We start from the raw sequence: 20,968 nt of genomic DNA, 5'->3' as shown, positions 1-20,968 counted from the left end.
TAAACTACCACGACAAAATGTTATTGCTGCCTTTTGGTGTTACTTTGACTAATTCTCTCTCTCTCTCCCCTGCCCCTCATATTTGAATTTTCTTGGCTTCAAAAAGTAAGGAAAATTTTGCAAACACTATAAGCTCTGCACCATAATTGCTGTTTTTTTCCTGCAAGCCATTAAGTCAGGGAAATGAGACTGACCAGTTGCAGTCCTTTTCACTTTCCATTTTTCAGGTAGCAGCTCAGTGTAACCCTGTCCTAGCTTCCAGCACTAGAAGAAAGTTTAAATTAAAAAACATAAAACAAAAACCCCTCTAACCCCCATCAAAAAACCCTTTGACTTCTTATTAAAATACTTCCATTTATAATCTTGTAAAATTAAACTTTTAATTGATTAAGCTTTGTTTTAAAAAGTTAAGTTGTACAAGTGCCTAAAGAAGTCCAATAACTATGATAGACAAGGGGCCAAATTTATACCTGGTATAAGCCCAAAGCAGTCAATCCTGTTAGATCTCAGGGATATCTTGAGTCCAAGGTTTCTGAATCCACCTATTAACCAAGAAGGTTGGTCTACATTACTGAACCCCCAGAAGAGGGATCCATTGTCCAGGCTTTAGGCAAGAAAATATAAAACCACCACGCTTATTTTCAGAAAGGAGAATAAATCTTGCCATCTAATACACCTCACACAAGCTTCAATGTCTTCAATCTGATGCAATTAAAAAAACCCACCCCAAACAAACAACAACCATGAGTCAGTTGTCAACGTACCATCCTTCCAGCTTTATAAACCAGAGGTAAACACAACTTTAGGACACTGCCAATCATCTTGTGGCTTAATGAAACGTAAAAGGTGGGTTTCTGCTTGTTTCAAGTCCAGATTAAATATGGCCCATCACCATTCTCCATGCAAAGATAATGGAGCAAAAGAAAACTGTATTTTTTTTTTTTTATTTCGTCAGGTTAGTTATTTCATGCAACAATGAGGTTTCAAAATCCCAGAAAGCAGGGACTTAGCTGTATAGCTCCCGCTGTGCTGTACAGGCCGAAGTCCAACTCCTTGTCCTAGAGTGCAAAGACTCTGTATTAAATTCTTGATTGGCTTTTAAGAGGCGAGGGGAAAACTCTTGGTACGTGCCTATTTTAGCACACCCTATGGCTGATCTAATATGGGAACAGGACCAGTCATCTTGTTTTCTTAAACTTAACAGATGTCTCTCAAGTGAAGGAATGACTGTGACTGATCACATACACTCATTCCATACCACTGCATGGGGAAGCGCACACATGCAGTCTTCCAGGAGCTTTGAGCCAGACCAACTTGAGACAACTCCTGCCATAACTGTGGCTCTCAATTCCACTGCATGCATTTTGTGAGTGCCTGTGCCAGTGATGCACACTCGAAATCCTCTTCTCTAAAGATTCCTTTGTAGGCAAACCCAATCCTTTCCACCCCCTCTCATTACCCTGCGTCCCAAGACTAATTGGGTCAGCAGCTTACACAATTGAGACTGTAGTATTTTAATTAGAAACTGTGCCGTGGAGTGGTTTGTCTTGATCCCTCTGCTGAGAAGCATTGTTAAATTTGAAAAAGGCTGAGCGGGACAGATGCAGGAGATGGTGTGTCTTAGTTCCTCCTGACACTCTGGATGCCAAGTTCTAGAATTGAAAGAGAACTGATTAATTAAACAAAGTGAAAGAAACACTCCCCATCTTTCAAAGAGCCTTTTCATAGGCTGGTGGATCAGTGCTCTCCCAGTGCCACTGACCATTTTACTTCACACTGCACTGCTGTAATCCAGTATTGTTTCTCTGAAGGGTGTAGGGTTCACTCAAACCCCAATGCTTCCCCAATTCATGCTTAGTATGGAGGAAAGAAGAAAACATCACCTAATGTGCTCTCGGCTTCTTGCTCAGCAGTTAAAGAATTCTCTTCTACACAAGTTTGTAGCTAGTCCTTACCAGACGGGAATGGGTCAGTGGGCTTCTCTTCCAGTGAAGTCCGCAAGTCCAAACTGCTCATTGTGGGGCTGCCAAAGGGGATGACATTTTCCCAGCCAACAAGGCAGTGCTGAGGGGAGAGAAGGGAGTCCTGGGTGACAGCCCACTTTGTGCACCACAACCTGGTCTTTCCAAACACCGCCTTTCCCAACAGGTGGTGGGGAGAGGCAGGAAGCTTGTACTTATTCATTTTAGGAACCTTGTATGGCTGGAGAGAGAACGATGAGAAGATCTCCAAGGCCTCAAGGCCTGTGGCCAGACTTGCCATCACACTCCATGAGGCCAAACTATTCTCTTGCTCAGCCCTGAGCTCCCTTTGCTGGTTTCCAGCCATCCCCAAATCCATTTCTCTGCTTGCCTCCTGCCCTGGGTGAACATGGTGCCTCTCTGACCTCATCCCTATAGGCTCAACTTGCTCAGGCTCCATTTTGGCTCCTGTCCGTCTCTTCACAGCAACTCTCCTGTACATTCAATCACACTACCCTGAGCATTGCTTGCTGGTTACAGCACTGCATGAGGACTTGGGAGGCAGAGCTTCTGATCCTAGCTCTGACACCAACTCACTGGGTGATCACGAGCAGTTCACTATACTACTGTGCCTTAATTTCCCCAGGCGTAACTTGCCATAATACTCCCCCTCCCTCAGAGAGGAAGATGTGAAACACTACAGGACCCTCAGAGGCAAGCTACTGAAAGGGCAGGTGTCCATCCATCTGTCCCCTGGGATGCTCCAAATCGCTGAGTCATTCTATCCTTTTCAATATTACTTCAATATCTGCCTTTGCTCTGCAGTAGCAGGCCATACTAAACCCTACTTGCCACCTGCCCCCATTTACTGCAACTGTGCATTTGGCCCTCACTGCATTTAATCCACAAAACGGACCCTTTGTGTCCTTAAAGCTTATTAGCTGCAGCTCAGGAAACTCCCTCTGTTCCACCTCACTTAGTCTTTGCCCTCTCTGCCTGCAGGAGGGTTGTCATACCACGTTCCATAGGTTCTTCCTTTTACTTCAGTGTAAAGCATTTGTAGGAATTGGCTTCAGAAGTTACCTTGCATTCCAGCCAGGCCAAAGGAACCAAGTGGGCATGGAAAGTTGGCTTTTCCTGCCTGTCATGGAGACAGGGGCTGAAGATCAAGCTTCCCAACAGGGTGGGGGCATTTGGCTCTGCAGTCTGTGGAGGTACTGGCAATAAAATGCCATACGATGCCAAGGCTCTTGGTATCTTCTGTCCCTTGTGTGCTGTTGACAACCTACCTAACAGTAGTAAAGCCACTAGAGCATAGTGGTCAAAGGGGTAGGTGGAAGAGCTTACCGAGGGTAAAGCCAGGTTGTCTGCTGCCTCAAAGCTCTTCCTGCGATGGATTTTGTACTTGTGGGCTGGCAGGAGGGTGGTCCTGGGAATGCTGACCCTGCAACCAACCAGAACCAGTTACAGCCTGTCCCCCACAGAAGAGCTCTGAGGTGGGGGATGTGAACCTCTTGTGATCTTCCTACCACCCTCAGAGGCTTTGAGCCTGACTCAGAGTCCACCAAAGTCAACAGGCTTTGATTAAGGTGTAGAGACTGCCATGGAAACCCAGACTGTGGCTGCAGATCAGCCCTGAGATCAGACTGCATTTGCCACTGCCTTTGGAGGGAGCGTGTCCAGCTCAGGATAAGGCTCATTGTGCCTCTGTTCCAAAAATCAAGTTCTCTCTCCCCACAGTGGAGCCACAAAAGAGGCACCTTAAAGGGACCCCTCCCCCCAACTTTCCTCTCATTTTTCCTCCCTGGATATTTTCCAGTGATGTGTGTTGCAGCCCACCTGTACACACCTGATGTAGGCGGGTTCCTCCAGCGTCTCTGGGGGCCGTTGGGCTCTTGGGGTCTTACATATGGGGCAGGCAGATGCCCAGTCCACAGGGACAGGAAAGAGGCGCTTGTTCAGCCGGTAGCAGTAGACACCTGCCATGCAGAGAAGGGAACTTGGCTGCATGTGTAGCTTCCAGTGTTCTCAAACCCAACACCTGTCCACTGATACCAACCCACCTGGGCTCCCAAAGCACCTCTTATATGGTAATGTCACCCTTCCAACTACTTTCCCCAGTGCACTATAGATTAAATGCGCTTCCTCAATTTCAGACACCGCAAGGCAGGTCAGTTATGGGGAACTTTGGGGACATGGAGAGAGTCTGTCTGAAGGCAAATGAATAAAGGACCCAAGTCTCTCAGGAGTGAAAAGCTGCAGCTACAGAGTAAATGTTGTGGTTAGGCTGTGAACTCTTCCTGTGCCTTGTCTAAGAGGCTTGGGACTCCCCCAGGAAGACAGCTGAGCCCACAGCTGCCCGCTCATACCCACAGGGTGAGGAGATAAATCTCAGCTTACACTGATGGGAAGTGGGAACCAAATCTGCGTCTTGTTCAGGAGCCAAGTAACCCAGGGACTCTGGCCTAAAGAAGCAAAGAATCAGTCAAGAGCAGTGGATCCCAGAGAGCTGGGATTGCAACAGCACCGGGAGGCACTGTGTGGTTTAGTCCTCACTTCAAACAGACATGGGAGAATTCGGTATGGATTTGGTGAACAATTTATTTACTTTGCATGCAAACCAAGAAACAAGAGCTTTTCTCAAAACAAACATCCAGCTGTGGGCAGAGGAATTTGTCTGCTAATAAGGACTTATATGGAACAGCTCTGAAGTCCACTGCAATCACTTCCAGACATCCCACCTTTCTGGGCTGTGCAAATAAAGTGCTATATTGGTCCCTGTTCACAATACCTCCAGAGAGAGAGTCTGCACTCCACAATCTGCAGATGGGTTGGATAAAGCCACAAGACTTCCAACCAACAGCACCTAATGGGGTTGTCTTCTAAGCCCACCAGGGTTTCATCTGCTCTCTCTCTCAGGGATGTATGGATCAATACCTCCCACCTCCCAGCCAGCCACCCTGTCTCCTGCTCCAGAGAGGAGGTACCAGACCCTCTCTCCATTGTTCACTGCCACCCTATTCCCAGACTTACTCGAGGCATTGCTCATAGACGCATGCTTCCTTGTTCACCAGCCGGAACTCCTTGAGCTCAGCAAAGTACTGCTCAGACTTCTCCGACACTGAAGAATCTGTCTCCAGCAGCCCTGGAAAACCAAGGAGAGAAGAACAATTCACAGTTGGACTAGATGGGGGCAGACAGGTGATCAAATAAACCTCATGTAAAGTGGACAGAGAAGCAGGCCCCGAGTGCCCAAAAAGGAAGGTGATCCAGGTGGCACAGTGCAGTGCCGTGCCGTGCCGTGCCTTGCCACTGACGGAGGACAGCCAGAGACTTCATCTGAGACAGCAAGCCCAGAAATTACCCAGCTTCCTAATTTGGTTCATCCATCATTTGCAGGTTTTTGCCTATCGTGGCTTCACTGCACCCTGCCAGCAGCCACATGGGCTCTATGCCAGGCTCTGCACTGCCCTTCTAGAAAAGCAGCTGGCTGGGTCAGGTACAATGCTGAGATTAGCTGCCAGCCCCCAGAGATTTTGTCAGTGCTGGGGACCAGTATGCGCATCACCAGAGCTTTCTCTGCCCCTGCCCCAAAGCCACTGCACTAATTGCACTCTAAGCCTGCATTTCCCCATAGGTGATAAAGAGCCCAATCAGGCTGACAATAACACAGGTGTGCTATGGGTGTTGTACTCACCTGCAATCCAGTCATAGCCCAGGAGAGGCCGCACTGACCAGCTCTCTGCAGGGATAGTGTATTCCTCAAGGTTGTCCTGAAAAGTCACATGCCCTGCTTCCTTCTGGGTGGAAAAAAATATGAAGCTCACCACAGACCTCTAATATAACGAACATCATGCTTCTCTGACCTGGGGTGTTTGAGCCTTATTTACCAGCTGTATAAATGGGGCAGCTGTGGTCCAATGGCAAGAGCTGAGAGATACGAGCTCCACTGACTTATTCACGTGCGGCTCCGTGCCTCAGTTTCTCCACATGTAAGATGGAGGCAGCAGCTATGTGACTTGCCTGAGGCTACACAGCAAGTTAACGGCAGAGGTGCCGTTAGAATGCAAAGGCTCTCAACCCGGCTGCCCTGACTGTCGCTGCTCAAGGAAGAGCCGGCTGACTGTGCTGCCATGCATCCGACCAGGGGGATGGTAGCCAGGAGGCCTGCAATGGGACGGCGGAAAGCGTGGAGAGGTCATGGGCTGGGCCTGAGACTCCTTGGTTGGTTGAACTACAGGCAGCCAGTCCCGCACTCTACCTCTCCCCACGTCTGTGCTGCTCAACTCAACAGGCGGCTCAGGTTTTACCTTGGCCTCTCTACGCTGAGGCATCAGCAGGATGGACTTAGGGCGCCTGGGCTCCCTAACAAGCACCGGATGCTTGCCATTCTCCTCTGCTTGTGTCTGGTTCAGCACTGGCTCCAGCTTGGTCCCCACCCTGCCTTTCTCCCGAGGGCTGCGCAGGGTGACGAACCGCTCGCCGCTCTCTCTGTGTCCCGGAAGCAGGGACTCTCCGTCTGGGCTTCTGCTGTCTCGAGCTGCTCTGGAGGCACCCCTGGCACATCTGGTGACAGCAGCTGCCGGCGTGGAACTTCTTTCTGCCCCGAGTGAGCCCCCCTCCAGCGCTGCCGCTTTCTGGGTGCTTGCCCTGTGCCGCGGTGCCCCCCTGCCCCGCTCGGTGGGCGTCAGGGGCGAGCAGAGCGCCGCCCACGCCGCGCTGGGGCTGGGTTCCACTGACACCAGCCTCCCGGGGTGAGATGTAGCCTCTGTCACCGGGCCTTGGTTTTCCTTCTGTAACGAGCATGGAGACCCAGCTATGGCGGGGCCCCAGAGACCCTGGCCCGCCCTGCAAACCCGGCCGCGCCAGAGACCCTCCCTCTCCTCCTGCCAGCGCCACGCGCTAGGCATCCCTGGAGGAATTCGGGGACGGAAAGGGAAATACCGAGTGGGCGCCGAGGGCGGTAGGGCGCTACCGCCAGCCTCTCCTCACGCAGACGGAGGAGGAAGACGTTGCTGCGGCCTCCACTGGAGAACCCCAGCCCCCCCGCAGCCCGTGCTCGAGGGAGGTCTGCGGCACGCAGGCCACGAAGTACTGTCCCTTCCCCCCCCCCCCGGCCTGTAAGAGGAGGCTGGCCAGGCACCTGGGCGGGGGGCTGCGCCCCGTGCTGCTCGATGTGACCCAAACACCTACGAACCCCCGAAGCGTGCCCCCTATTGCGGCTGTTGCCCCGAGACACCCGCTCCTCGCACCGGAGCACGTACCCCACCGGGGGGAGCGGGGCCCGCCGCGCCCCGGGGCAGCCGCCTGCGGATCTCCTCCTGCTGCGCCCGGAGCCGGCCCAGCAGGTCGCGGTTGGCCCGGCGCAGCCCCGCCAGCTCCTGCATGCCGCCGCGCCGGCGGCCGGGCCCGCGCTCATGGCCGCCGGCCCCGGATTGGCCGGCGCCGCCGCCCCGGCATGCCCCGCGCCAACGGCCCGCGCTCTCGGACCACGCACAGACGAGCGCGGGCGTTCATCCTTTATTCCGGGCGCCGCTGCCCGCCAGGCCCGCGTCCCCCGGGCCGGCAGCGGGTCGCGTAGCAACAAGGCGGGGAAGCCGGGCCTGGCCCTGCGGCGGGGACAGGGGAGGGGGCTACACGTGGGGTCAAGCCGGTTTCTTCCTCTGCTGCTGCCCCCACAGCCACGAGCTTTCCAGGCCGCATAGGAAGCCACCCCAGCCCGCTGTGAGACAACCAGCCTCGTGGGCGCTGCCCCGGGAGCCTGCGGCCACCCGCCTGTCACACTGCTCCTCGGTTTCGCCACGGTAGTGGTTGGTCATGCCATGCTGGAAGCAGGGCACGACTTCCCTGCTGCAAGCGAGGAGCTGCCCCCCGGCCGCCCTGACTCATGCACGCAGGCAGCAGGGTGGAGGCCACAAAAGCAGGAAGTTGGGGTGTGTTTGCAGAACGGGTGCAGCAGAGCAATGGGGTTTTCCAGCCCCGCCAACGTGCGTCAATAGGAAGAGCTGGGCATCTAACCTCTGTGGGGTATAACTGCAGGTGCAGGTTACCGGTGTCTGTTCTCGTTAGGAAAGAGACTGGGTCGCTTCACAGAACCTAGTTACCTGATGCTAATGATCTTCCAGTCAGGGCTGCGTTCACAGCGGGTGGCCGAAAGAGGTTCTCTTAGCCTAAAGCCATCTCACCCCTGGTGGAAACCTCTCCTCCCCTTCTACCCAAGCTGCCTTGTCTTGTAATATCCCCAGTTTAACAAAAGTCAGTTTGCCCACACTGCTAATTCATGGAAAATCCCAGTGCAGAGCCTAAAACAACAAGAAAGGCTGAAACTTGCTTTAGAGAACAGCTAGCATCTTGTCCCTCCTTTTGGAGCTACGTCGCGTCTGAATCAGCAATAAATCCTAAAGCCAGCTGGATACAACTTGCACATGAAAGTCCAGTTACCAATAAGACAAATTCCTTTCAGGCTTTCTAAATTCAGCTGGAACCTGTTTATACCCATCCCTTCTTTGCTGGGTTTGATGCTAAACCGGGACGGTCAACCCAGGACAGTCAAGAGCAATATAGGGACTCAACTTAGAGATGTCAAGGGAAACCCAAATCCCACCAGCCAACCCGGATCTCGCCTGGCAGGCAGAAAGCTTTGAAACACATAGGTGGAGCCTATTCCTGGCGCTTATTGAAGTCAGCAGGAACACTTCTGTCCACGTCAGCTAAAATGGTCAGGCCCTGCTAATTGCAACATATTACACTGAAAATTAGCAATTGCTTTAGAGCCAACCCAAAAGCCAAATCTGATCTGCTTACAAATAAAAAAAGGTCACCCTGACCCTGGCTGCCTGAGCATGAAGGGTCCCGGAAGTACAGGCTTCTCAGACTCCACACGAACTGCCCTGGATCAGCGCATCTTCATTCTGTTGCCTTCCTTAAAAATAAAAACACTGAACCATGTTAATGCACAGACAAGCAACATCCCATGGAAGCGCTCTACAAAACAAAATCTTTTACAGCTTGGAATCACTCTGTCTTAAGGGCCAAGTAGTGGTGATGGCATTTGAAAGGCCTGCTTCCAGAAAGACAGCTATGTTCTTAAAAAAGCCCCACATCCATACTTCACAACACAGCTACTTAAATACTGTCAACTGGCTGCTTCTACATTCTTATTATACCTCAGCAAGACACCAAAATTACCAGATGCAACATTAGTTCCACTAACTCCCTAACAGCCAGCTATGTCTTTGCAGACTATGTGCCTACGTAGTGACATGGGGCAAGCAAGTCAAAAATTTTTCTATGCTAAAGGACTTAAGGGAAAGAAGCCGAAGCTTCAAAGAACCCAACAAGAAGAAATCTGCTTGAGCAAGATCCAAATTCCAGCCTGCCAGAAGAGATCCATCTTCTGTCGACAGCCCTGAACATTCTCTCCGCCGCTAACACACGTGCTTTTCCATGGAAAGAAAAGGAACCATGATTCTCCTGTAAACTGGATTGCCACTAAAGAGCAATGGAAAAGCATGGATAGGTGCGAGGCAAGATCATAGCATAGGCATCTATGTGTGCCCGGGGTGAGAGATCTGGGTTTAGATGAACAGCTGTTTATCATTCACACATGAACTTGGGGCTTTGAACCTGGATTATCAAGTTCCAATGGTATGTGCTAATCAGAAAAATTCATCAAGATGTAAAATGTGTTAGAATTAATTCGAACTTCACCAGCTTTGGTGATTAAGAAAATGGCAACTCCTGTACTTTACTCTTCATTAAAAAAGCCCCCTGTCAATGTATGAAGCAGAAATTCCTCCTGGAATGATCTCATTCCCCAGCAGGCAAAAATAAAACCTATAAATAAGTAGTGTTTAGAGGCTGGACACAACACATGGAAGCAGAATCCTATCGTTCACTTCATGAAAGGACACAGCATGGGCGCATGCTTGTGCCTCTGAGGGACTCCATCACCCACCATGCTCTCGGCAGGAGTTAAGAGAGTGTTGAAAAGAGAGGGTGTTGTCTCAACTTCCCACACTATCTGCTCTGCTGCAGGTACTGATGTGTGAACATGTTGAGCTCGCTGTCTAGCCAGCCTGCTTTATTCCTGTAAGGAAGAAAAAGAAGTCTCAGTTCGGCTTGCGTGATAGTCAAAATTCACTTCTCCAAATCTGAAAAAGCCTGTTCTACTTAGATGCTGTTTGAGGTATGAGAGGCTGGTGAAAGCCCAGCTGAGTTATGAGGTAGCAATGTCTTTACAGTAAACTAAAATCCATGCCACAGCTCTACTGAGAAGTGCCAATGACCAGGGCTACTGCCAATCTGAGCAATGGTGGGAGGAGTCTACAGGGCTGGAGTGCAAGGGCACATTCCGGCTTGTGTGGTCCAGGGAAACCCCCTGCATAATACAGAACCATTTCTCCTTTAGAAAAGGACATGCTGATGTGGATTTGCTGGCAGGAAGAAGAGATCTCACCTGAGCAGTTTTGCTTTGCTCTGTAATGAGTCCAAGACCTCAATTTTCTTATTCATGGCAGCAATTTCCTCTTCAAGATTTTCCCGCGTGAGATCAACCTGCTGACACAAGTGAGCAAATGTTCCAGCTAGCTCCCTAGGAAATGGGCAGAGGAGGGAAGAGAGAGGACAAAAGAAAGACTGATTAAGTACCAAACTCCCAGCAAAAACCTCTTCTGCTGTGCAATAATTTGATTGTATGCTCGTCAGAAAGACTGCAGTGAGAGCACCTTTCTACTACACCTCCTGGACTGTGACAAGAACCTTGGAAGTCTGACCTCAAGGAAAGTCATAAGCATTAAGACTAGTACTTAATAGCACTCTGATATGAGCACTAGGGTTTTCATGCATGCTCCTGTTCACATTTTCAGTCCTGAAGCTAGGCCCATGTATAATGAACCTGGTGAACCTCTGTGGCTGTGGGAGATTTCATGGACAGTACCGTTAAAATGCTCTTATTTAGAAGAGACTCACTGTTGGACTTGGTGGCTGCAGTTGGAACCTGTGTAGCTGACAATGAGCTGCAGTTTCTCGCTGGCATACTCAACAAACTGGCGCTTGAAGGCTCTCTCCTTCGCTTTCGTGGTCCAGGTGAGGCGCTCGTACACATAAAGGAGCCCGTAAAGGCCAAAAGAGAGTGCAATCAATCTCCAGCCCACAGCTTTCCAAACCTGCGCTCAGCACAGAAGAAAATGGGCATGAGTCACCGGCTCGGAAGGAGGCAAATGTCTCCCAATAGAATAGAAAGCAGCAAATGTATGTTCTAAGCACATGCTGCCAAGACAGAAACAGCCAAGTAGTAACCCTCCCTTGCTCTTTGCCTGAGGAAGTCACCCCTCTCTGCTACTACTGCCCATTCTATACAAGGAGAACAACCCCACCTAACAATCAACTGGCATGTCATGGGTGCTGTGCAGACTAACATTTGCAAGGCATTTGGAAAACATCTATAAGTGAAAGAGATCTCTCTCCTGTTTGCAGCGTCCCTGTTTCTGAAGGGAAGACCACTTCTGAAGACATATTCTGTCTCCAAGCAGTGCAAGACACTGGAATAGGCCTGGGGCAGGGACCTAGGTACAGTACACGATCTAAGATCAACCTAATGTCTTATTTTTCAAGAAGTGGTCCCCAACTGTCAGTGCCCAACTTGAGACATCTTGAGTTTCTTTGCAAAAGCACTAGGCAAATTTAGGCCTGTGCAAAGCAGCTAGTATTCCCTTCGGATTCAGCTGATTCGGGGGGGACAGCGATTCGATTTGGTGATTCAAATCACTGTCCTGAATCAATTCTGACGAATCTCCGAATCAGCCAGGCCCATCCCTTGCTTGCTCTCCCATCCCAGCAATGGCTGCTCCAGCTCCCGGCTCTTTGGAAAAAAAAAGAGCCCCAGGTCACCAGGTGCTGCTGGTGGGGAGAGCGATCCCTGCTGCCCAACGTTGTGTGGGGCACTCTGCACGAGCCCCCTAACCCCTCCCTGTTCCCCCACAGGTGCCCTACCCAGGCCAGCTCCAGCCCTTTAAGGGAAAAAAAACAAATGGGAAAAGCCCCACACTCACCGCTCCTGCCAGCAGGGGGTGATCCCCGCTACCTCCCACCATGTTGGGGGCTCTGCACGAGCCTCCCAAAGCCCCAAAGCTGCTTGAGGAGTGGAGAGTCCGGGGGCTTTTCTTGGGGTTTTTTTCTTAAAGGGCTGGAGCTGGCTCAGACAGGGCGCCCATGGGGGGGCCAGGGAGCTTGTGGAGAGCCCCCCATGTGGCATGGGTGGCAGCAGGGATCACCCCCCCCCCCCCCCCGCCAGGCAGCACCCATTGAACACCGGGGCTTTTTTTATTTTTTTTAAGTACTGGGAGCTGGGGTGAGTGGGGCAGCCATGGAGGGGCTGGCAGGGGCTCCCTCCATGGTCCCCTCTTCCAATGCCCCCTCCCCTGCCCCTGTTCACCATCTTGAAGTTCGGCTGCAGCTCCCTGCTGCAGCCACTGGGGACTACCTGAATCAAAGCTCTCCAAATCTTTGGAAAAAGATTCCGAATCGTGCCATATCTCCTCCAAATTGAATCGCCACCCAAAGCTTCACACAGCCTTATTAAGCATGTATCCCTCTAAGTCAGTTGGTGGTGCTAGGACCCAACACCTCCGAGGGGGGTGGGGGGGAAAAAAATCAACTCAACCTGTCTAAAGTTGAGACCCCCCCCCCCACCCCCCCACCCACAAATGCACACAGGTATCAAGGAAAGATCAAGCTGGTAAAAAAATGTCAGCTTCAACCTCTTGGTTTCTCCATCTCTAACCTCTTGTTCTCCAAGAACAAGCATATTTCACCTCACCAAGAGTAATATGCTTTAAAAGTGATATCTGAAAGGTCCTGAATCTAATCCTAAGTTTCAAGAAAATGACTCCATCCTAAGGAACATCAAGGGGAGACAATGATTTGCTCTGAGATCCACAATAGACAGGAAACACCCCAGCAGATACTGCCTGAAGCCTATAGTCCAAATACTTGCAACAGTGCAACCACCAGTGAACACCATGGCTTTTCAACCCACCACTCCACCAATCACGAGGATCCCCATGGAAGTTCTGGAGGTGAGTGATGCCAATCCAGTCACCATAGACACCATGAGCTCTTCCTGGGTCATAGAGCCCTGAGGTAGGGGAGGCAGACTGGGATTCGCTGGGGTTAAAGGTATAGGACGCTGAACCTAATTAGAAAGGAAGAGGAAAAAAATGCTGCAGATAAGAGGGAGAATGCAAGCTGAAGCCAGTTATTTCAAAGCACTGACAGCCACTGTTATCTTCAGCAAATGCACTATCCATTATTGACCCACTGAACGTTCAGAAAGTCTTACCTGGTCATTATAGCCCATCAAGGCCCGACGACTATTTTTTGGTCCCAAAAACCTATTCACAAGCATAGTCCAGCCAAGCGAGAAGTGGAACTCAATGTCCTCCTGGAAGTCGGCACAAAGTTTGTCGCAGTTCAGGTCATAGCTGAGTGTGAAGCACTGGCGGGGGACCAACATGTCTACCTGGCCTCGCAGAGAGACTGGGAGAAGTGGTTTTAATCCATCTGTAAGGACAGAAAGTCAGAAGGGGGTGGGGGGTTGTGAGGGAAGGTTGCACTCATTAGGATGGTTAGAATGGAACCAGTCGGACTCTCAATCCTGTGATCATGCTGGTCATTGCCTCGTCAATCTCTCTCTCTCTCTCTCTCACACAAATCACTTAGAACATCTGACCACAAGTAGGATTTGAAAATGTCCCAAGACCAAAGATGGCACAAAAGGTGAGAAGTCCCAGAGAGCAGTCAGTCAATCTTCTACTTCTAATTATAGAAGAGATCATTCTGGCAACTTCTCCCCCCCTCCTCATTCCCTATAATGGTCTATGGACCTCTGAGGGTCTGAATGCTGTACTGACCTATCATTTCTTGCTGCATGGTTTGCAGGGAGGCAGCGATGACATTAGAGCAACGATCAGACATGTTACGGCCCAGGCCTTCCTCAATGTGTCGATGAAGTTCCTGAAGTAGACAGAATTTATTATATGGAAACCCAGACAACTGCAGTTCTTCGAGTGACCTCATATGACTCACTGAAATAAAGAACATTTTTCCCCAGCACAGGGAGCTTATGTGGCCCGTTTTGGGGAAAAGACTGGATCCCTTTAATCTATGTGATGCGAAGTACAACCACAAACAGCAACCATTAGTGACTTAATCTAACACACTGTGATTCAACACTATGCATTACTAAAATGACATCAGTTTGGAAAGTCCTTTTCTAGATGCCAGTTTTTCCTGAAACTGACAAAGTGCAAGAGAATTTCAGTGCTCTGAAGTATACAGCCTACCGGGCTGTTTAATAGGATGTTTAATATTTTGGACAGCTGGTGTGATTACTGAATCATTAGAGCAGGAAATGACTGTTTAGGCAACTGGTCCAATATGTTGGACACAAACATCACTCACATTCTTGTAAACTTTGAGGACTACTGAGGATGGGTGGAAATCCATCTGGTATTCATCTACTAACACGGACAGCCGCCTGATCTCTTCAGCCATTGCATTGGACACCTAAAAAAAAAAAGGTCACGCAGTTTGCACAGTGCACGAGTTCATGAGTCAAGAAGCCTCCTGACAACTTTAGACAGCCATTAGGATACTGGTTGAGGGGAAGAAGGCAGGGGACTATATCTGCATTTCAAAGTAAAACCTGTAAAGGATGAGAGACTGGAACACCTGAGACAGAGATGCTGAATGCATGAATCATGGGATATATGAGGGTCCTAAGCGGGAGAAAAGGGTGCAGATCCTTACAAAAAGCCAGGCAAAGATGAGGCCTGTGGGATCTCCTCATCACCTAAGATGACCTGCAGATCCTCCAGAAAGACTTTCTGAATACCTGGACCTATGCAAGACTTTCTTGTCTTTTTGGCTTATTATGCTGCATTTGAAGTTAGCTTAATTGGCGTGTTCTGTCATTGTCTTACTGAACAATGTCTTAGCTTAGGCAGAGTTTTTTTCTGATGTTCTTTGATGCATACTTGAAATTGCAAATTGCTGTGCTCAATAAATGAACAAGAATAGTCCTCTCTCTAAAGACTGCAAGCATTTATGAATTCAGTGCCACTACCTAAAGTCTAATATTTGAAGTCTGGTAACAGTTTCCTCAAAAGTGTCAACGAACAGATTAATCCTGCAGCAGCAGCAAGGCTCCACCACATCTGCTCTGGCACAGCCACGTGGCCTCAGTGCTTGTCCAACCTGTTGTGTGGTCCAACTGCACAGTTTCAGCATCTCCTCTGCTTCTCAGTCACCCTTTGGACCTCTCCTCCCACCTCAAGTGGTGCTGCCCTGGCCTAGCATATTCTCCCTTACCTGTCTCTCCACTTCTTCTGTGATCTGTTTTATTTTCAGCTTATAGTCCTGGGTGAGCAACTCCAGCTGTTTTTCAATGAAGCCCAAGCGCTCCTGCCGATCCTCACGCATCTCCAGGCAATAAACCCTGTAGGAAAGTGTCAGGTTTAGTTCATCTCCGATATGCTAAAAGGACAAACATTTTCTTCCTGGGACAGGGAATGACAGTAGCTAAAACACATTACACACAAGTAGTGTCTTGGACAAATAGGCGATTTCTTCCCATCTGTGCAGTCCATAAGATGCAGGGTTACTGGTATATGTCCCCCTCCTTTCCCTGAAACCTTGACTTAAGGTACAGAGATTTTAAATGCAAATGCCCTCATGCTGCCCCCAACTCGCTCCTTAAAACAGTCTGTGCAAAGTTCAGTTTCGTCTGCACCAAGAGTGCAGCTGCTAACCTTTGCTCTTGGGCTGCAACATGTACTGAGTCCATGATGAGACGGACATCCTCTGCAATCTGCTTGGCTCTCACTGTATGCTGCTCAAACTTGGTTTTCACTGCAGACTGCGAGATGCATTCCTGCGCAAATGGAGACGGCCATCAGGAAGCCAGCAGCAAGCAGAAAGGCATTGACAGAGGCCTGCTTTATCATGTCACTGACTGTCAAGACACAGCTACAGCTAAAACCTAAGTTTACAAGACCCATCTCCCCTTCCCAGAAGCAGGACACTGAAGAGTAGGACACGAGTGCGGTGCGATAACGACCCTCACCTCAAATCGTCTCTCGAAGTTCTGAAACTCAAACATTCTCACTTGGAAGCCCTCTGCCAGCGCTCCACCTGCAGGACAGCAATGTCAGCATGGCAAGCTTCCAGAAGGCAAAGTCTTTGAAGAAACAGCCCTCCAGATCAGCTACTACGTCACCTTTCTGTTCACTTCTGGCCTCTATCCCCTGCCCTCAGCTCACTCATCACCCACCCCAGCTCCAAGTTCAATCACCAACGTGTTATCTGAAGTGGGACAATCACTACTTTTCCACACGAGAGCAATGGAAGAGCTGATAGTTCTCCACACCTCCTTCTGGCATCCCCTGGGCTTTCTGGATCCTAGCGTTCAGCACTTCCTTTGCAGACACGAAGAAGATGCGGTCCCCAGCCTGAGCTCGATCCACCACACCCAGCTCATCCACCAGGAAGCTGCTGCAGCGCTCCATGTGCTGCCGTCGCACCTGAAGCAGAAATCCAGGGCAAACTGTTCAGTCTGCTTGACAGTCTGTGTCGTTGCTTTCAGTGGCCGAGACAACCAGACACACCCTGCAGGCCTTAGTAAATGATACAAGTAAAAAATGGAAAAAGGTATTCCACTTTGCTGTTCTATAATACCTTTCCCAGGCTCTGAAAGCACTTCTCACATATTAAGCCCCACCAGACCCCTGTGAGGCAGGTGAATATTCTAAGCCATTTCACAGATGTGTCAACCAAGGCATAAAATCATTCACTCCAAGTGACAAAAAAAATGGCATCAATGAGAACTCAGGAGCTGTGTCCCCAGAGCTTTGTTCTAACCAGTAACCTGTTTTTACTTCAACCCCTTTGCCCTCAAATGGCTCCACATTATGGTAACTAAAATGTAAACTATAAAAGAATCATCTCCTAGTGCCACTCCACCCTCCATTTTTGTAGACAGCATCCATTCCATGAGCGAGGAATACTCATGTAAACCTAGTACTGACCTCTTCCATGTACTCTGGCTCGGAGGCTGATGCATCCCAGCGGTTATTCAGGATGAAAATATTGGGCCGAGACAAACGCTCATTCACCTTGTGGAAGAACTGCTTCTCCTAGACAAAGGGAAACTTCCATGTCAAAAGCCTGAGCATCTTCCTAAAGCCAGGGAGCAGTAACAAGCAGTCGCGGAGTTACCGTTTGCATTAGCGTGGACTCCGAGTTTGCTACCAGCACAAACACATCAGCATCCAGGCAGAACTTGTCTATCCAGCTGTCCAGCTCTGTGGTCACATCAATGCCTGGGCTGCAGAGAGGAGAAATCAAATGTCACTGTAGCTCCAAAACTTCAAAGATACTCCTTTTTTGGGAAAAGGCTACTGAATTGTATTAGGGAAGCCGGTTAGAGCTGTTCAGTGCAACCACTGTCTAATACACCAAGCCTAGGAGTTACTTAGCCTGAGCACCGAAAACAAATAACAGCTAAATGTTGCTCCCTGTGCATATCTATTCAGACTCCTATCACTTTTCCAAACAAGCTCCAATTGTAAAAAGGAATCTCTCACCTGTCCATCAGCACCAGGTCATCTTTTAGAAGAGGACACTTGGAGTTGGGCCACATTACACTGACGAGGCTACCAGCATTCAGAAGTTCATTTTGATGCAAGGCATGAGCCAGCTGATTTACTGTCTGTCCCAAGAGACAGGTGGAGTTTGGTGGGGAGGGGAAGAAAGATAGCGGTGTTACAAGTTTTCCAATAACAGTGAAAATACTTAGTTTTCTGCCCTGAACTGTTCATGGAAAACACTAAGTCAAAGACCCACCTTTGGGACATTTCCCCCTTTGGGTGAAGGAACATAAATCTGCCAGGTACCTCTGTTAAGAGGTGCGCACTTCTGAACAGTCCTGTAAAAGAATTGCTCCTTCCCTGCACAACTGGGATTTTCTGTATCAGACAAGGATTCCTTTCCACAAGGAACACAGAATTAGATGGAAAGTCCTAAGCCATCCAGGTCAGTCTTCTCCTATCAGATAACAGCATAACCTAAGCAAACTCTGTTTTAAAACTACTTAGTTTATTCCAGCTCCAGAAGCTCACAGATCTGATGATTCAAAACTTCTTTTTTGTTTCCAGCCTAGATTTATTCACAGACAGTCTTACATTCATTTGTTCCAGGGTCAACATTATTTTTTGCTTCAGCAGTTGTTCTCCCTCCTTAGGGTTCACACAGATCAGGTCAGAGTCCTTTTTTTAGTTTTTATTTTGTACTAATTAGGCACCTACTTTGACACTCCTCTTTTCCTCTGAGCCTTCAGTAAGCAGGAAAGCATCATGGCCATCTGTCCCTTCCACACGGAGGAAACAGTTTGTGGTGTGTCCAATCCCCGAGGGAAGGACTTTGTCCCACAACATGGCATTTATCACTGTGCTTTTGCCATTGCTTGTCCTGGGGGTAGACAAAGGATGGATCAGTGGGGTTTCCCAGATGCTGCTGTGCTCTAAACAAGATGGCTACTCAAATCCCCTATCCCAGCTAGCTCCATAAACTATTACCACTTCAGTCCCCACAGCCAACTGGCTGGCAAAGCACTGTCAAAAGGCAGCCTGTTATTTTCTTATTTTAAAAATGTCTTTCAAACTCAGCAGGGGGACAAACAAGAATACCAAGGCTATTCACCACTAGATATTTTCACAGGTCATATTTGAATATCCATGTCCCTATAAATATTTTTCACTTGCCTTAATCCCAAAGGCCAAGGTTATTAGGTCAAGTAGGGGGCAGGAATAAACCAACTGTATCCAACTCACCTGCCAAAAAAAGCCACTTTCATGTGTCGTCGGGCCAACACCTCACTGATGCCACTGACTTTTGACAGGTAACCTTTGACTTCCACTACCTGCTCTTCTGTGGTGACAGGGTCAAGCTCCACATTCTTGTGAGTTTCTGAAACCATAGTAACATGCCCCTTTGAAGTTCAGAGTAATTAATCAGTGGCACACGGTCAAGGCAGCTGAGAAATTTAGGGAATCTAATCCATGCCCCTGGAATGTAACTAACCAGGTGTTTATTTGGATCTTAGAGATTGAAACTGAGTCCAAGACTGGTTTGAAGGTCACATACACAAGTACGTTTTGTTTTGAGTCCTGAAGCCTGGGCACTTGCCAGTAGCCAGCGCCTTAGTCTCAGAGCTCAAAAGATCCTTATTCTCCAGACTCCCTCCAATAGCACACAAATGACATTTCAAACCCCTCCAAGTTCCTTACATGTACCACTGTCCAGTCCTTAAGCTATTAATGCCAAAAGGTTGGCATGTGTGACCTTCACAACTTGCCAGCAACAAGCTGTCTAAACAGACAGAAGCCAAGGGATTCAAGGCAATTAAAAAACAAACAAACAACTCCTTTATATAGAAGAAGTTTTCAATTATGGTATTGAAATAAACAAAGCACTCCTGTCCACGTGTTAGCAAGTTACACAGCTTACCTTCCAGGAAAGTGGCACTTTCCTGGATATACGCAGCCAGCTGTTCAAAAATGCCATTGATCTTCTTCTTGGCAGTTACGAAGTGTTTGAGCGGAGAAGCATTTACTTCAGCCATGTGTCTTTTATCCTTCTTCACTGCAACTATGGACTTGGAGCGAGCAAACAACAGGGACATTGCGCTGTGGGGAAAACAAGTTAATGAGAAGATACAATTCCCCTAACACTGACTCTTGGCCCTACCAAAAGAAACCATAAAAATAAAATGCTGCATGAACAACAGACACCAAATAATATCCTATAGTTATAAAAAGTCCCTATAACACTAGATGAAGTGAGCTCTTGTTCGTGAAAGCTGAGAGCATAAGCACTGTCCTGGGTCCATCTGCCCAGTATCCTGCACCATGGTAGTGGAAAGCAGATGCTGATGGAGAGCAAATGGGGTCTGTTACACTGTTCAACTCCCACTTGCAATATGCCTCTAAGCGTTTAGAGTCATATTGCAAGTGGATCTCTAGACTTTAGCAGTGATGGATGACACAAAACTTCCCAAGGCACCAAAATGAGGAGCTCTATTGCAGTCTACACCGCAAGGGCAGGAAAGCAGCAGTGCAGCAGGAGCGATCCGGCATAGACCTTTAGGGTCCGGCAGCATCCACGCCTGAGGGCCCAACCACACTGGTGACCAGCCCCGCGGCCTGGCCACCCGCTCCGGGGAGAACAACGCACCGGCTCCTGCAGCCACGAGCCGGCCGGGACATGCCCTGGCAACACCCACCCCCCAACCCGCCTCTGCCCACCAGGAGACCCGCAGGGGCCGCCGCTCCCGAGCCAGCACCAACAGCACCTGCAAGGGGGCGGCCTGGCCCCGGCCCTACACCTGGGCAGGCGCGTGCTGCCCCGGGCCTTGCCCCCGCGGGCCGGAGCCCGGGCTGCGCCATTACCTCTGCAGCCGGCGGGACCCGGCTGCCCTGCGCCCCGCCTCTCACCTTCACCGTCCTGCACGCCAGGCCGCCATGACACTCCAGGAATCGTCATCCGAGGGCGCCGAACCCTTCTACACCATCACTGCCGCGACCCGCCCAGCCCACCCCTGCTCAGGCCTTAGCCCCACTCGCAATGCATCATGGGCGCTGTAGGCTGAGGCACCCGGACATTGGCCCAGTCGCAATGCATCATGGGAGCGGTAGTCCGAGGCGCTTCTATTTTGGCCCTGTTCGCAATGCATCGTGGGACCGCAGGTCCGAGGCGTCGCGCTGTGTGGGAAGGCGCACTCTGGGAGGCGGCCGTGGGGAGGCCACCGCGACCAGGGGCCAGGCAGGAGCGTTTGAGCCTGGGCTGGGCAACTCCCTGCCTGCAGACACTGGTGCCCAAGGGCAGAGCTTTGCGCACTCCGTTTCAGTGAGTTCATGGGGAGACAGCAGCTGGCCCCAGGCGGTGGCACT

The 20,968-nt window shown here is 49.9% G+C and overlaps 2 protein-coding genes across 6 annotated transcripts; both read right to left on the bottom strand.

Annotated features, from left to right (window-relative positions):
- Positions 1–928: 928 nt before the first annotated feature.
- On the bottom strand, positions 929–7,478 carry MIIP (migration and invasion inhibitory protein). Of its 4 annotated transcripts, none has more exons than XM_090023662.1 (9): positions 7,226–7,478; positions 6,272–6,754; positions 5,659–5,761; positions 4,995–5,106; positions 4,362–4,426; positions 3,811–3,940; positions 3,309–3,405; positions 1,956–2,064; positions 929–1,652 (listed from the first exon to the last, which is right to left on the bottom strand). In XM_090023662.1, the coding sequence occupies exons 1-9, from the start codon at positions 7,346–7,348 to the stop codon at positions 1,621–1,623; spliced, it is 1,254 nt and encodes a 417-aa protein (XP_089879788.1). In that variant the 5' UTR covers positions 7,349–7,478; the 3' UTR covers positions 929–1,620. The 4 variants fall into 4 exon arrangements, with proteins under 4 accessions (XP_089879788.1, XP_089879785.1, XP_089879786.1 ...); XM_090023659.1 differs by having other exon boundaries at positions 7,105–7,381; XM_090023660.1 differs by having other exon boundaries at positions 5,659–5,758; positions 7,105–7,381.
- Positions 7,469–20,626, bottom strand: MFN2 (mitofusin 2). 2 transcript variants are annotated; one of them, XM_090023657.1, is made up of 18 exons: positions 20,513–20,626; positions 19,527–19,705; positions 18,851–18,986; positions 18,326–18,488; positions 17,606–17,730; positions 17,238–17,346; positions 17,048–17,155; positions 16,390–16,543; positions 16,087–16,154; positions 15,773–15,894; positions 15,333–15,459; positions 14,424–14,528; positions 13,874–13,976; positions 13,303–13,523; positions 13,000–13,155; positions 10,932–11,128; positions 10,420–10,554; positions 7,469–10,050 (listed from the first exon to the last, which is right to left on the bottom strand). In XM_090023657.1, the coding sequence occupies exons 2-18, from the start codon at positions 19,699–19,701 to the stop codon at positions 9,981–9,983; spliced, it is 2,274 nt and encodes a 757-aa protein (XP_089879783.1). In that variant the 5' UTR covers positions 19,702–19,705; positions 20,513–20,626; the 3' UTR covers positions 7,469–9,980. The 2 variants fall into 2 exon arrangements, with proteins under 2 accessions (XP_089879783.1, XP_089879782.1); XM_090023656.1 differs by having other exon boundaries at positions 20,468–20,584.
- Positions 20,627–20,968: the final 342 nt, after the last annotated feature.

The sequence above is a fragment of the Crocodylus siamensis genome, chromosome 12, assembly GCF_052110815.1.
Source record: "Crocodylus siamensis isolate JL-2025a chromosome 12, ASM5211081v1, whole genome shotgun sequence".
Taxonomy (NCBI): Eukaryota; Metazoa; Chordata; order Crocodylia; family Crocodylidae; genus Crocodylus; species Crocodylus siamensis.
Note: the sequence above shows the minus strand (reverse complement) of the source record. Positions and strands in the feature narration are given on the sequence as shown.

Coding starts and splice junctions, on each gene's coding strand:
- MIIP (XM_090023659.1), bottom strand. CDS start 7,380: ATGAGCGCGGGCCCGGCCGCCGGCGCGGCGGCATGCAGGAGCTGGCGG. Junction 3,941..4,361: donor GGTTCCCACTTCCCATCAGT/GTAAGCTGAGAT, acceptor TCTGCATGGCAG/GTGTCTACTGCTACCGGCTG. Junction 3,406..3,810: donor GAGGAACCCGCCTACATCAG/GTGTGTACAGGT, acceptor GGTTGGTTGCAG/GGTCAGCATTCCCAGGACCA.
- MFN2 (XM_090023657.1), bottom strand. CDS start 19,701: ATGTCCCTGTTGTTTGCTCGCTCCAAGTCCATAGTTGCAGTGAAGAAG. Junction 18,489..18,850: donor AAAGTGGCTTTTTTTGGCAG/GTGAGTTGGATA, acceptor GTCTACCCCCAG/GACAAGCAATGGCAAAAGCA. Junction 13,524..13,873: donor CATGCAGCAAGAAATGATAG/GTCAGTACAGCA, acceptor CTGTCCTTACAG/ATGGATTAAAACCACTTCTC.